Below are 16,778 nucleotides of genomic sequence, written 5' to 3' on the forward strand. Positions count from 1 at the left end.
AGTCTGGGCATCTTTGCTTAGACTGCTGCCCCCGCGACCCGGTCCCGGATAAGTGGAGGAAAATGGATGGATGGATGGGTTTTGAGTCTCACTAGACTCTCCATCGACTAAAAAGAAATTCAGAAGAGTAGTGTTAAAGTGTCCGTAGCCTCTCCTCAGTGATATAAAAGTACAGATTGTGTGTGTCTGAGTCAGGTTCATAGGTGAAAGCTCTTGTCAGTTGGTCTAAACTCAGAAATTTATATTTTTGATAAGTTTACAAGAAACCTACAATTATAACAATTTTAGTATGATGTGAATGCAGCATTATTAATTGTATAGCTCTTTCAAATGTAGTCAGCCAATTGTAAAAAAAAAGTAGCTTTGTAGATATTGTATCTTTCACATATTTTAATAATTTTTAATAGTTTCTTGATTATTAAATGACAGAAACACTCAACCTTGAATCTCTGTCTTACCGTGTAAAGTCCAGCCTTGATGTGGTTGTAGTCCTCTTTGTTTACTCTGATTACCTGAAAAGCTGAGCTCCAGATTACAACATGTTTAGGGGAGTGTTTGTGTATGTGCGCAAGTTCATGCACTGTTTTCTGTGTATATAATCTGTCCATCATGCTCTCTGTGCAGCTAGGTGTGAGATAATCCACATAAACATCCACACACACACACACACACAACTAGACAATGGTTTTATATTTTGGAGCTGTTGCTTATCCTCTGTTTGGTGGATTTCAATACTATTTATACTCTAATAAAAGCTCGAGGTTCACCACCTGTGAAACTATTAAAACCATTAAAATAGTCAGATTCATTTCTGCCCTTGTGAACCTGATAGTTTAATTTTGAAAAATGCTGTTTTGGTAGATACTCTGTCCTCAAGGATGTTGAGAAGGTTTTGCTGAGACTGTCATTTTGAGCTCATTTCTGGTTTTAAAAATGATTCAAATATGTTTGCGTTAATATCTAGAAAGGGTGTTTTTTTTCTTTTTCTCAAAACTTTTCAGCCATGACAGGCTCTGATGAAACTGAGATCGTAGAGAATCGGTAGTGCAGAAATAAAGCCAATAAGAAAATGAGAAGATCTGTCCTGATATTTTTATATGATCAGATTCTGGACCCAATATGAAACCTAAAAGTCTGTATCAAACAGACGCTGCATTTATAGTACATATCTTAAAATGTGACCCTTTCCTCTCCCTGTTGCTTCCCTTCAACCCTGCTTGAACTGTTTTCACTTGACATGAGCAAGGAGTCATTTCAGACAAATTTGCCTCAGACTGTACCTCCTGTAACTCATATCAGCCTCAGCTCACTCTCTCATATAAATAATGCGATACGTTTTATTGATTTGCTTGCCTTCCTCCAGGGACATCAATAGTCTAAGCAGAGTCAGCAACAGTACATCATCATTTTTACTTGTAGGAAGTGTCTACTTTAAGGACTGTTAAAAACAAACATTAGTATGTAAGCTCACGCTTTTGGATTTACATACAGTACATATTCTGTATGTTTTTTTGTCCTCTTTTGGAAGTGGTCCTCAAAGGGGGGGTACATGTATGGTGTGATGTGAAAGACCTAGGGTAAGATCAGTGTCTTTCATTTAATTTTACCTCTTTTAGTTGTGTAGCAGTAGTTTTATATTGTTTCATTCACTCAGAACCTGAATGATGTTTAACACTTTTATATTGTTATTTTCAATTGCAGTAATTGTTCTTAGTCACTTTACTATGTCATTGTAGTGTTTTATGTTAATTCGGTCAGGTTTTCATCCATCATTTATGATCATTTATTCTATATAATTTTATACTTGGGTAAACCAAGGTTAAGGAGGAAACAAAAACACAAGTGGCTGATCAAACACTGTAAGCTTTGAAAAATGGCTGCAGTTTATGGGCTAAACCACAGAAAACCAGCAATTTAAAGGGGATATATTAGTGAAATAGATCAGGGCCCATATTGTTCAGAACATGTCTTAGAGGATAAAAAAAGAGATAACAGTGGCAGCTTACAGAGAGTAAATTGAAGGGAGGTTTAGAGGTTAATTCAGGCTTTACTGGGGCGATGGCACTGTCCCTCATGTCTGGGACCAACATGCTCTTTAAGGTCAGTCAGAAGTAGGTTATGGTCCTGAGACTGGTACAGTGATAGAGAATATCTGAAGGTTTACTGTGAGCATCCAGTTGTGGCTTATACTGACAGGGTGGATCATAGAGCTAGAGAAGACCATGCAGTAGCACAGTGTCCATGGATACTTGTAGTGTGTGTGTGTCTGATTTTATTGTGTAGGATGTGGCAGAGGTTTACCACTGGGCCAGCAGCAGGGTGTCCAGCTAGTCCAGCTAGAGTTCTTAGGGTCATCTGAGTGCCAGCCATGACCTGATTTTTCCCTGCATACTGCTACAAAGCCAACCCCATCATGCGAGAGGATCAGACGATTTACACACACACATAGATATGGTTCAGCACAGTTTGCAGAGAAGTCTAAAAAATAGGTAGAATTACAGAATTTTTGTGCTATATATTGACCTTAATTTATTTCTTTTTGTGTTTTAAAATTAAATTAGAGAACAAAAAAAGGAATAAAATTAAAACACACATGAACTTGGAAAAAATACAAAGCAGGGACAGGTGTAAGATGCAGCTCATGGCCTGCTTTAATCATCTGCTCACTCACACACACACACACACACACACACACATACACACACACACCTACAAATAGAATGTTGCCTGTGAGGCTGGTTGATTGGATCACTTTAGGTGAGCATGCAGATTTTATTGTCAGGTCATCAGGAGTGTAGAACCAGGCCATACCAGTGCTGTATGTAAGAGGAAGAGCCGGAGAGGTAGGCAGAGACAGATAGAAACCTGAAAAGAAAATCTGGCAGGAAAAGGGTGGATAGACAAAATGTAAGTGGAACCTCACAGTTATTAAGCGGAGACTCTGTTACTGTGGCTGAACAATCACACACACGCACACACAACTCAAGCTACACTCCTCATGAGTAAACGAATTGACACTGAGACACTGAAACACACACAAGCACACAGAGGAGATGCAGTCGCAGCCTCTCTTCACAGCTGACAAGCTGCCCATTCATCTGCACATAAGAGGACGGAGTGAGCGAACTACACTCAGGAAATTGCAGCCGCGCAATTTACAACCGCTAAGCAGCGGTGGAGGACACAGTCACATGCACACTCCCGCACTTTCATCAGAACTATCACTATCATGCGAACATGCGCACACACACGCAAGCACATTCATGCACACACGGGTGCTGGTTGTTTCTCTGCCTGGGTCTTTGAGCAATTCAATGAGGGCTCTTTTCACCATAGTGAATAAGCCCTCTGATTCCCTTCCATGCTTTATGTGTGTGTTTTGTGTGCGAGTTGGTGCACGTGTGTGTGATTTGTGTGCTCATGCCATGTGTTTATGTGTGTCCTCTTTATCTTTTGTGTGGGCCAAGCTGAGGGGTGAGAGCTGTTTTGCCTGTGGCCGAGCCTCACAAACGAGCTGTTTGGCCCACGTTTGAAGCCTGAGCCTGAAGCATTTGAACAAAATGATCCTTTATTGCACTTTAATTTGGACAGGAGACAAGCGTACCTCAAAAGGGGGGTGTGAATTCCTCCTTACAAGTGGTTTCTACCTGTGATTATTCTCAGAGGTCACTGTTTTAATGATAAAAGGTGAGGTTTTGGTTGGGTTAGATTCCTTGTACAGAACACTGGCTGCACTGCTTCTGTTGGATTAATCAGATTGCAGTTTTTCAAATGTTTTTAATTATGCATACCATTTACTGGAAGCTTTTATCTGAAAAGCCATGAAAGCATACTTTTAGTATGTGCTCCAGTGGAATCTACCCACTGAGTTAGAAAGGGCCTCTTACAAATAAAAGGTTTTTAGGTTTGTTTGTCTGTTTTTTGTTGGTTTATTCTTAGGACATAAAAGTCAGTCCAATCTTTTTACCTGTTCTATTCACTGTCAAGCTATTTTTCAACTAGGTCTCCCTCTAGTGAGGGATGTTTGTAATAGCCCACTAAGGAAAATGTCCAAGAATCACATTCATATACGGATCCTCCAAATGTCAAAAAGCATTAAGGTTTTGTGACTTCAGTAGAAGTCTTATTCTAATTTTTTTCTCTTTTTCCCACATTCTTCTGTGTGACATTTTTGTCACTGGCCTCTCCCTGTTATCTACCCTTCACATTTACATTTCTATTTTACCAATCTACTCTTTTTTTCTCATCATTCCCTGCCTTCCGTTTGCCTCACCCCTTCCCTCTTCTCCCAATGACACCCCGATCCAGCTGATAATCTACCAGAACGGCCAGGTGTTCAGCCTCGCCAATCACCTCAGTGGTCGTGTGGGCTTCGTTGCCACCATGCCAAGTACAAGTGCCTCCATCTTCATCAATAACACCCAGCTGTCCGACACTGGGACCTACCAGTGCCTCGTCAACAACCTTCCTGACAGAGGGGGTCGCAACATCGGAGTCACTGGGCTGACCGTGCTGGGTAACTAATGCACATCACCACAGGTTTATTTTATGCTACAAAAGCCAGAGGTTGGAGTACATTAGTAGAGGACAGGGTTAAAAGTGCGCCTAATCAAAGCCCAGAATATGTGCTAGGTGTCAGTTAGAGATAATAGAAGAGACTAACAATATATTATTTTGCTTGCATGTGAGGTTGCAAGAACTGTGGCTTTTAAACATGCTTATGTCCAATTTACAGTATGTCATTGTTTGAAAAGTGTTTACGTTGACCCTTAAGGTGGGCAGTATTACCAGCCAATTTTAGAGCTTTACAGAAAGGTTAAAAAAAGTTTTAAGCAGTCTTCTTTAAGACAAATTGTAGAAAGCGAAGTTCTTTAAGAGAAAATAGGAAAACATTAGATTTGCTTTGTAAAGACGTTAACACGACACTGCCCACTCTCTCCATCTGCCAGTGCCCCCCTCAGTGCCAGTATGTCGGATCCAGGGCACTCTGGATGTAGGCAGTGACATTATACTGATCTGCAGCTCGGAGGAGGGTATCCCCACACCGTCCTACTCCTGGGAGAAGTTGGACACGCTGCCCAAGCTGCCGTACAATGCCATGAAAGGTATTACAAACAAGCTGATCGTCGGAGTCCCCTTTTGCCGCACCTTCGCTGGTAAATTTCACACAGAGTGTAGCTCAGACTCAGCAACAGCTCCACCCTCAACACCAGCTGTCATGTGTCAGGTCCGAACTGCTGCCCACCTGAAGGTTCCCCCTTCTGATCCTGCAGATGGGTGATAATGGATGGATGGAGTGATTGAAACATTTCACTTTATAAATGAGTGCATGTTTGTGTCAGAAGTGTGTTGGGTAAAGTGAATGTTTATTTTGTGTGTGTGTCTTTACATTTTCCTCCTTCTCTCATGCTGAACATCAAGTCCAACACAGCTTTCACACTCTGCCCAAACACTTGCCTTTTTTTTTCCTGGAATGGTGTGGTCACTGTTTAACCCTTAGCTAAGCAGTGAACTAACAGCCATCCAGCAGCTCTCAGAACAGCAGGAGTAGTTGTATCAGAGTTGTGTTTGGTTTTCAGCCTCAGAGATCTGGTGAAATGGACTCTCCTTTCTTTTCCAGCTGTGCCCATCCCACAGTCTAATAATCTTCATCATCAATCACTGTCTGCACACTACTGGTCAATAGAATGCTAATATACAGAGAGGTCACTTCAGGTGCAGATTCCCACAAAAAATAAAGTTAATCATTCTTCTTATAACGCTGTAGAGGCAAATTATGGAAAGACTTTGCAGGAAAGGATCTTTGAAAATTGATAATTGCAAATTCAGCTACAAAGGTGGTCAGTCATCAGCATTAGTGTGATGCTGGTCATCGTGTCCAACAGTCTGAGCTCTTTGATATATTAACACCTAACAGAGCTTCACAGAGATGAAATAGTAACTCCAAAGTTGACAGTTGGACTGATAAAGATTATCACAAAATGTACAATTTTATTAGATTATATAATAATTCCATGCTAGGATACATATACAATAGTTACAATACACTTGCTGTATATTTTAATTCAATTTTATTTGTATAGCACCAGTTTACAGCAGCAGCATCTCAGCGTACTTTACATAGTAAAGTATTATAAGTAAAACCCAACATATCCCCCTTGAGCAAGCACTTGGTAACAGTGGAGAGGAAAAACTCCCTTTAAAGAGAAGGAAAAGAAAGAAAAGCATCAGGACACAACAAACATTCAGCAGGTTAATGTTGTTGGTTACTGCTAATCAGAAACATAGTGCTCTGAAGCCAGGGCTACCTGCAGAAAGGTACAGGAAGAGAGAGGACACACTACAGGAGAGAGGAAACATGTTTATGCTCTTATAAATCTGCCTCCTTAAATACATATCTGACCTCTCACATCCATAATTTGTAAATCTTATTTGGGTTTGTTTTCTGCTGTTCACAATTGATTCAAGCTGAAATGAGATCCTGGATCTGTCGACATCTGACATGTCACTGTCAATAAAACAGGTGAAAATCTGGCTCACTTGCTATAACACAGTTAAATGCTGAAGCCTTTCCAGTAGTGTACATCCCAGTGACTCTTAGCTTACAAATTAGCTCATTCATCATTTGTGAAAGAAAAGAATATGTAGTTGTTTAACTGCACAGTACAGTACCACCACAGCTTGTATTAAAGGTACATAGCACCCTCTACTGGGAGATAGGATATATAGTCATATAGACATGATCTGTATAAGAAAATGAACCACATTTCAGTTGTTTTGCACAATTATGTGAATGAGATTCAGTTTACCATATTGTAAATTGACTGTGATGTTGTTCTTTTTACTCTTTATGTGAGCATTTTTTTGGCTACATTAAGTATGTTTGTGTGCTTCGACACTGAGCTGTGTGTGTCAGTGCATGTACAGTATTTGTATTGTTGTCACTTTAATTGCTTTGTGCTTCTGTGTTCAATATCCAGACCAAATGCAGGGCACAGTCACACTGAGAAACATCAGCACCAGCACCTCAGGTCTCTACCAGTGTACCTCCAGCAACGTTATTGGCAAGAGCACCTGTCTGCTCAACCTGCAGGTTATAGCACGTAAGTACACTCAAACACACCACTCGTTTTTGCTGGATCAGTGTGACACTGTTCTTATCATACATAGACACGTGTGATGCATACCTGTGTTTGTTTAGGCATGTATATTTAGAGATAGAAGGACCTTCTCACTCACTCACTGACTGAATAAAGTCAGAAGTCATCGGCTTGAATGGCACAAGCAGACAAACAATACAACCAATCGGACAATAGCACTAGCCACACATCTGACAGTGATCAGAGAAAAGACAGTGGGATAGTTTGACAGTAACATGGATTTTAGTCTTCATTTCCCAACTGACAGTGTGTGGCTGGCCAATGCTCACTGTCAGGAATATACTTACTTAATGCTTTGTGTAGTCTGTATTTAAAAACAGGGAGTTCCAACATGCAGATATAGAAAGGGGGAGGTTTACTCACAACTGTACTATTCCATTCTTGTGTCCTGAGTATTGTTGTAAGGCAACGGGAAATAGAAAATAAGTAAGTAGAAGAAAAAAATGAGAATAAACAGTTTCTCTGTTTCTGTTATTTAGTGTAACCCATCTGGCTCGCACTTCACTTGAGGGTGATTCTGCATGACTTAGATTGAATTTTAATGCTCATTATTTGGCAGACATTTGCGAAATGTTCTCCTCATGTCTTTGTTTTGCAGCCCAGCCTCAGAGTGTAGGTCTGATAGCAGGAACGGTTGCCACAGGAGTCCTGGCTCTCATCATCTGTTCCCTGCTAGTGGTTGCCACACTCTTCTACTGGAAGAACAAGAACAAATATGATGAGGAGGAGATCCCCAATGAGATCAGGTTGGTCATTGCTCATTTGCAACCAAAAGCTGCTGTGGTTTCCAGTGCATGAAGAACAGATGATACTTGCAGATGTGGTGTCAGAGTGAAGACAAGGTGACAAAATGCAACAACAACTTTGTTTTTCCTATTGTAGAATAATAGGCACGGCACAGGAGTCACAAAGACTGAGTTCAGAAAACCCAGACCAGTAAATCTGATGTAAAATTTGCACCACTGAGCTTAATGTTAACTGCTGACAGCAGTTTCTCTTCACAGTCATAGTCTAAGCATTCTTGTTAATATTCGAACTCACTGACCATCTTGCTGCTCTCATTTCTTATATCACTGACATCTTCGGGAACATCACCTTCAATCAGTGAGGAAGCATCAAGGATTCACAGAGTTGTTTCCTACAGAAAAGGGTTCTAACTTTTTTTTTGAATAGAATTCTGACTTTAAATTCAGAATTCATACTTTAAAGCTCACTTGCTTGAAAAAAAAAAGTCCCAATTCTGAGATTAAAGCCAAAAAGTCAGAGAAAAATCTCAATTATATTTTTTACAGCGGTCCTAATCTTCTTCTGTAGTTTTTTGACTGATTTCTATCCAGTTACATTTTTGCTCGAAAACACATTAAATGTTAAGTGATCTATAAAACAAAACAGGGTGGGTTCATCAATATGAGTGACTCCTTTCACCTTACAGTCATTTGATTAAAATAAAGATGTTCACTACTGATTTATTTTAATCAAGGTGCTAAACAGTACATTGATGGTGCAGATGTTTGTCCAAAGAAAATGACTGACCTTTGGTATCTCTCCTCCACAGAGAAGATGACCTTCCTCCTAAGAGGTCATCATCTGTGAAGGCTTTCCACGCAGATGCCTCATCCTCAGAGAATGACACTCTGACATCTACCAACACCTACAACAGCCGCTACTGGCACAACCCCAAACCCAATTATGACACCAACTCCTACACTCGCTACAATGGAGACACACGCCAGACCTTCTCCGCTGCTGCTCATGGTCCACATGGACATGGACAGGCCCTGAACACAGGGCACAGCCACAGTACGGTGGCCACAGCACCCAGCTCAGCACCACTGTCCCGCCACACGCAGCCCACAACTGCAACGGCTGCATCATTTGCCAATGGCAGTCACACACTCCCTCCACCCAAGACTCTGGTGGTCACCACGAACTCTGCCCCCTCCCCTCCTGCCATGGTGCGCAGCAACGGCACTGTGAGCCTCAAACCGGTGGTGACATCCGCACACGGGCAGCACACGCACTCCTATGCAGTGAGCCAGGCCGCACTGGAGCGGATGGGGGCAGTGCCCGTCATGGTGCCTGCACAGAGCCGAGCAGGTTCGCTGGTCTGAAACCTGATTTGAAAGCAAGACAAAATGAGTGTCTCATTGTGATGTTTCTTACCCACAGTGAAAACAATGAATATGGGCTGAACCAGCCCGCTGCCCTTTATAACTGTCTTTCTCTATATTCTGACCTTTTTAATCTCAAAACCAACTGGGATTTTACAGTGCACAGTTTGTTAAATGCCAGTCCCTTGATGGGCAGAACTTTCTATTTTGTAGACAAGCACTATGTGGAATTTGATCATCCCTCTAGTGGATGAGTTTTCCTGTCACATACAGTGGGAACTGTTTTTCATCTGTGGATGATTTAACAAAGCTGAAATTAAATTTCCTGCAGAACCTGGAATCCCAGATCTTATTCAGGGCCGGACCATAGTGGGGATTGTGTTTTTTTTTTTTCCTGGACTCAAAGCAGCACAAGGTATTTTCATCTCAGTATGTCCATACTGCTCAGTCGGACAGAAGCAAGCGCAGATTCCTACGTAAATGCACGAGTCCTTTGATTGGCAGCAGTCATAGTGATTGTAAGGATTATGTGTTGAAAAAGTGAATCATGTTAAGCATACAGTACATGGGTGAAGTGATGGTGGTTTCAACAGCCTTAGAACATGACAGTTAGTTTGGTTTTATTGGGTGCAGTACATTGCATTGCGATATATTGCATTGCTTCACTAGATGGGAAACATTTTAATTACATTGTTGCACTTTTTAGAGCAATTTTATAACTTACAAGCTTTATATGTCTTGCAAACAGTAACTCAGCCTTATGTTGTATGGGTAAAATGCTTTACCCATACAACATAAAGTGAAACTTCTGCACATACAATAGGGCAGCATGATAAAATACTGGGGATGCTGGGTTTTCAGAGAAAACCTTTCAACACTTAGAAACAACAGAGGCAGCGTCTGAAACCTGATTGAAACCTGTTGATGGATACTGTTGCAGTCTTCTCTGTGTGTATCGTTGCCGTTGTCTTAATTTGGCTCTTTGCTACATCAGTGCTGCTTTGAAGAGGAAGTTTTACTTCATAAATGCTTTATAAAGACACAAATTTATATATTTAAAGATGACGTTTCCCCATTGACAAAGGCCAACACCTACTGTTTTCTACTGTACATACTGTAATTACAATAGTCGGCTAGATTGTAAAGCAAAGAAAATACATGACATGTCTGATATATATTTTTACTGATAACTCATGTGTCTTAATTTTAAAAGAGTTCTTTTTGTAACATTAGAAAAGAAGCTGGGTTTGATAGACAGTGTCTTTGATTTCAACAAAGGGATGTTTTTTAATATTAACATTTTTTAATGAGCATTTCATTAATTTACGTTATTATATTAAGATGCTAGGTTTTACTATAAAAAATAGTAGTGACACCTATGCTGTATATGGTAGAAAGTACCACTGTGTTTCTGACTTAGTGTATTTATGTTTTAACCAGATATCACCAAGTACACAAATGCAGCATTCCCAAATATATCCTCATCTCTTTTTTGTGCGTTACTTGAATGCACTGTATTAATAATGTAGCTATGGGGCAATATTTGGTTCACAATTATGTGTGTGTTAATATATTAGAAAGTGGTGTTTCTTTTTTTTTTTTTTCAAGAAGTCTAATTGAGAAAAAATTATTTTGTAACATTACAAGAAGTAGTCCAACATTAACCATCTCATGGCTTATGGCACCTTCTCTTGCATATTGTTTTTCATTCTTATTATTGCATCCAGATGATGTTAAAAACACACTTTTATATGGGGAAGATGTTTGTCTTCACGCCTTTTCTAGTACAGTAGGTGTTAGAATGTCATTAAAGTTTACTGAATTAGAACATTTTAAGAACTCAAAGATTTAGCTGTTAATGTGATATTAACTTACTTATTATGAACCAAAAATACTTGGATCATACTAGCAGAAATACTAGCCAAGGTGATGCATGTTTGTATTATTGGTGACATCGATTAATTCACACATTGATGGATGGAGTTCATGTACAGACCTGTGTCAGTGATATGTAGGCCTGCAGTTTACACAAACAGTAATCCTGATTTTCACCTGATATCAGTTACTAGAATATGTACCAGCCCAGATCAGTCACAGGTCTGACTACAGCTTAGCACCCAGTCAGTGTCCTTATAGACACATTTATCCAGTTTTCCTTTTCTTCTTAAAACTGAATAATGTGGTTAAATCTGGCCGAAACACACACACACTAATTCATAAAGAGAGAGATTGAAAGAGGTCAAACAATCAAAGATCAGTCATCACGTCCCTTTCTTTCTGTCCGACAGTGTTTTACAAATAAAGTCTTGTAGTCTCTGTACAGATTTCACTCTATGCTCTATTGCTACTTTAACTCCATTTGCAGTAGCAACAGAGGAATAAGCACAATCAGTAGAAAACTACTGAGGTTTAACCCAAACTAAATAAACATCTCATCCTCTTCACTGGCGATAGTTTGGCATGTGGTACACAAGGATATACTGTATATGGGTTGTGCAAATAGACAAATAATGCCATGTAATATATTGCCAAAAATAAATCCAGTCTGTAAATATGTATAAAAATACACCTTGTTCTTACTCTTGGGTTGAAATGAAATAGGAAAATAACACTGGAACTTGTAGTGAATAAATTTTAGATTCTATCTGGTATCCTGCTCAGTTATTTGGTTATGTGGCATGACACAAACTGTATTTAAATTGAAACTATATGCCTTCAAGGTGATCATCATTTTAAAAAGTAGACATTTTTATTGTATTTGTGCCATGTTAGTCATGAAACGTACAGACTCCACATACAGTAAAATGCCTGGTGTAGGGCCTGTGCTCAGGAGGAACTGCTCTGTGGGAGCATACTGTGTGACGAGAGGAATAACACATTTCAGCCTTTGCTCAGTGAGCTTCTTATGAAAATCATTCATCGAGCCTTTGGTGCTGCTGCAGGCTGTTATGACAACCATAAAGAAGGGGAGCTGTTCAGAATAACAATATGAAAAATATTCAAGTCTGCTGCTTTCTTTATTTGCTTGTGGTTGATATTCCCAAGATAAATTGTGTAATACTGCAAAAAAAAAAAAAAAAATTAATGCCCTCAAAGAACAGTTACAAAATCTGATGCTGACCATAATATGTGAAAGTATGTTTTTATCACCATATTTGCCAGTTATACTGTCTCTGTTCAATGCTCATGTTTGATACACTTGCTTTTCTGACATTCACTGTGCAGCTGATTAAATGGCAACGTGCATATTACTGCCCACAAACCAAGTATAATATTATTGCACCATGTTACCCTAATACATGTGCAACTTATGAATTTGAGGTGTTAAAGGTGTTATACTGTCTGATTTGGTGTGTGTATTGGTGTGAGCTTGGTATTACTGCAGTGGATTTGGCTGATTTAATCATGACTATGATTATTTAAACCAGTTCAGCATATCCTCTGATGACTTGAAGTAGTCTGGACTAAAGTTCTAAAGAACTGAAGTTTTTTGATAAACCACCAGAGGACAGTGTTTATACACCTAGACATGCAGAAAGACACTGGCACAATTTAGCTTCATATCCTATCACAAGAATTCCAGATGGTAAATTCTGAACCATTCATTTTCAAAGCCAAAGGTAGCCAGTGGGAATGAGCAGAATGTTGAAGGACTCATTTCAGTTCAGCAGAATAGAGGGGAAATAGCTTTCTGCAGACGGAGCGTTTGTCTTAATGCAATATTAATTGGATCATCTTAATGACATAAATCCTCCAGGTTTGATTTCTAATCTACATTTCCATCAGGATTCTTTTATTCCTTCTCTAACTCATTTTAGCTTTAAGACTCAGCAAGAGTAGCAGCATGGTGGCATTGTGGTTAGTGCTGTCTCCTCGCAGCAAGAAGGTTCCAGATTCGAGCCCCGGCCGATCTGATGCCTTTTGGTATGGAGTTTGCATGTTCTCCTTGTGCCTGCGTGGGTTCTCTCTGGGTACTCCGACTTCCTCCCACCCAAAGACATGCAGCTTAGGTTGATTGGCGACTCTAAATCACCCCTATGGGTGAGTGTGGGTGTGTGTGGTTGTCTGTCTCTAAGTGTCAGCCCTGTGATAGACTGACCTGTCCAAACCACCCCCCACCCCCAACCCTCTTCAGGATGAGTGGTAGAGATAATAGATGGATGGAATTAACAAGAGTGACCTTTTGAAAATGAAACAGCAAAAAAGAACAATGAACAAGAGCTCCAGAAGATTGTACTGACAGAGGAGACCGCCACCTGGCACGTGAGTGTCTGGGTGTCTGTGCTGAAGCATGCATACTATGTGCGTTTGCTCGCACTCCTAAGCAGAGCGTAGGAGTTAATTATCCTCTTTGTGGGCTTTGAATTATAATGAATCAAAGCAGCCATCCTTCCAATATTCCAAAGCTCCAACCCAGATGAAGTAACCTCCCATTCACTACATTTTTGTGACATTGGACATTAGTTGACTCTTTCATTATTGCTTTGATAATTTCAATGTCATGCAATTATTAATGTTTTAAAAGGTGCTACCTTAATAAGTCTATCATTATTATTATTTTTGTAGCCCCAATAGAGGTCTTACAGAAGGCAATGGCACTCTACATGATATATTTTCCCCTCTTGCCAAGGTTGACTGCGGCAGAAAGCTTTTAACTCTATTTAACTTTAAGAATGCTAAATGGTGGCCAGAAAATGTCTGTGAACAAGAAGTAAGTAAAAAAAAAAAGCTTCAGACTGTATGAGACTTTACTCTTTTGTAGTTCGGCTCTCTTTATCTCTTTCTTTTGCTAATTAATGTAGATACTTTAATCTGCAAATCACAGCCTTCATGCACTCTTCATAATCCTTTACATGTTTGCAACCATTCCATGTAACAGATAAAATGCGACATAATGCTAAGTTTTTGCCCCCATGCTATCAATGCTATCAATGCCCCTGTCAGCCATAGTCTCACTCCCTCAGGCCCTTTATTTAATAAGGAACTGTTTTTTCTCTGTCATTCTCTAGCCTTCCACCTGATGCCCTAAGACTTTCCCTCTGGTTCCACTCACCTGACCTTCCCCACCCACTTATGCACCTGTTCCCAGTCCCTAATTATCCAGCCAGAATTTAAACTTTCCTGTTTCCCCGTCTCCTCGCCAGATTGTCATGTTTTTATACTTTGTTGTTCCAGCTGTAGATTCTTGTTCTTGCCACCCTATCTGTTACCTGCACCCTGTTCTTGTTCCTGCATGCCTGTAAGCTGTTTCAGTCAGTTCATTAAAATCTCTTCACTGCATCTGCCTGCCTGCTTTACATGTCTGCATTTGGGGCCACCCATTTGTGTTGCCTTGCTTAACAACCTTGACAGTTACAACTACAAGTTGAGTACACATAACTAAAATGACTGAAGAGCTACTGAATTCAACTAAAACTGTGTTTATTTAAAACACGGTGCTCTGGAATGGAAACACATTTAGTGCAATTTATACAATTTTTTAACTGACCACAGTAGAGATTCAAACCAAGCCTCAAACAAAACAAAACAAGGCATCAGTGTCTCTTAATGGGGACCATGCATTTGGAACAAAATAATACAGAACGTACAACCAACATGTGCAAGTCTAGGTGTATTTTGTAATGGCCCATTTGTTCATTAATCTGTGACTGAATAACTGAAACTAAAATGAACACATTGAAATGGGGAACAAATGAGACAGAGACAGAGAGAGGCCCATTTCTTAGCAGGTAGAGAGGTGGCCAACTATGGAGCAGAATAAGGCCAATCAAGCCTCTCTGGTCTCCAGGCTGAATGCATTATGCTGTTTCTGAGAAATCACTTTGGACATTCATTACATTGTCCCATCTGAAATGTTCTCTCCACTCTAGTCTTGTATAGGCCAGCCTTCCCATAACGGTCTTGAGCTGTGGAACTGGTTCATTGCCACTCTTTCTCTCTATCTTTCTTACACACACAAACACACATACACTACGTGTGTGTGTGTGTGTGCATGTGCGTTAATATACTGACAATAACAACAATGCCCAATTGTGTTAAACAAGTGTTTAAACCAGGTGAGGGATAGTAGGTGTGTTTTTGTGTCAGTGCAGTGTTGCTCTGGTGGGACTGTTTTGTGTTTGGCTTATTTTTTCATGACCATGATTATTTCACTTAGCATTCTCTGCACTTCCTCTGATAAAAAAAAATAACATGAGGTAGCCTGGATTGGGATGGTGGCACAGTTGTTCAGTTTTTAGCACTGTTGTCTCATGGCGAAAAGGTCCTGGGTTTGAACTTCGTGGCCGACCAGAACCTTTCTGTGTCCAAAGACATGCAGGTTGGGTTAACTGGTGACTCCAAATTGCCCTTATGAACTAAATGTATAAATATCTTTCCTATTTTTGTTTCAACCAAATTTAAGAGAACAGGAAAAAAGAATACTGCCACAGAAGGAATTAATGACATTGACGACAACAGAAACATACTGTTTGACGGCCGTTTTGTTCTCTGGTGTGATAGAGTTGCAGGAGTTCTATAGATGTTATTAACCCCCTGAGTTAGAGGTCAGAGCGGTCCATCTGGAAGAGAATCAATGGAGAATGGGAAAGAGAAAGTAGTGAGAAATGAGGTGATGAAAACAGATTTAGCACAGTGATAGACAGGTTCATGAGATGAAAGGAGGAGAATAGTTCAGAAAAACAATTTAAACTTTGATCAAGAGTAAGAAGATGTCAGCAAAGTTTGTTTAGTGGAAGCTAATCAAAAAGTTAGTAAGACTGTTTTTAGAACACATGTACAGTACAGCACCCAACTGCCACTTTACGCTTAACGTACATTCATTTTTAAAGGACACTCAAATGATAGCATATAGACATACAATGCTAAGTGTTGTCACAGTCCCAGCCTTGGTCTTCATGTTCCTTTGTGTTTGGACGTGACCTGCCACTGGTCTGGTTTTCTCTCACGCCTTTGGATTTGTTATTTCATTTTGGACTGTTTGTATGGCTTTGACCCCAGCCTGCATTCTCATCTGCCTCTAGTTTTCCTGCTCCATTTGTCTTTGTGGACTTTAAAATACATGATTTTTCTTTTCTTTTCTTTTCTTTTACCCTGTGTGATTAATAAACTGCAAAACCTTACCTGCCTAGCCTGAGTCTGCATTTGGGTCCAACTCCTCTGATTAACTGTTTCATTAATTGAAACGTAAAACTATGTAATGTTATGCAGCCTGAGGAAAGAGGCATAAGTAGCGAGAGGAGAGGAGGGATTGGAAGACAACATTTATAAGCTCTGACATTTAATTCTCTGCTGGAGTTCCATTAGGCTTGCTGACTCAAGAGCATCTAATGGACAGGATGAGATCATTAAGGATAAAGGAACAAAGGTTGCTTCAAATATTGAAATGAAATACTAAAATAACTTGTTAGTGGCAGAAAAAATAAAAATGCCCAACAATTGGGTTAAGACTGGAAACCTTGGCTGGCTCCACATTCAGCCGGTTAAAGCCAGCTTCCCCATACACTGC

The 16,778-nt window shown here is 40.0% G+C and overlaps 1 protein-coding gene across 2 annotated transcripts in view; it reads left to right on the plus strand.

Annotated features, from left to right (window-relative positions):
• Positions 1 to 10,533, plus strand: part of igsf11 (immunoglobulin superfamily member 11) — a 95,602-nt gene extending 85,069 nt beyond the window's left edge. For both annotated transcript variants that reach the window (XM_020586259.1, XM_020586265.1), the window contains 5 exons: positions 4,309 to 4,516; positions 4,950 to 5,105; positions 6,981 to 7,103; positions 7,759 to 7,906; positions 8,716 to 10,533. In XM_020586259.1, the coding sequence (XP_020441915.1) occupies positions 4,309 to 4,516; positions 4,950 to 5,105; positions 6,981 to 7,103; positions 7,759 to 7,906; positions 8,716 to 9,271 (1,191 nt within the window). In that variant the 3' untranslated portion in view covers positions 9,272 to 10,533. The remainder of the gene's footprint in view (positions 1 to 4,308; positions 4,517 to 4,949; positions 5,106 to 6,980; positions 7,104 to 7,758; positions 7,907 to 8,715) is intronic.
• Positions 10,534 to 16,778: the final 6,245 nt, after the last annotated feature.

This window comes from Monopterus albus, unplaced genomic scaffold (genome assembly GCF_001952655.1).
Source record: "Monopterus albus unplaced genomic scaffold, M_albus_1.0 scaffold8.1, whole genome shotgun sequence".
NCBI classification, from domain to species: domain Eukaryota; kingdom Metazoa; phylum Chordata; class Actinopteri; order Synbranchiformes; family Synbranchidae; genus Monopterus; species Monopterus albus.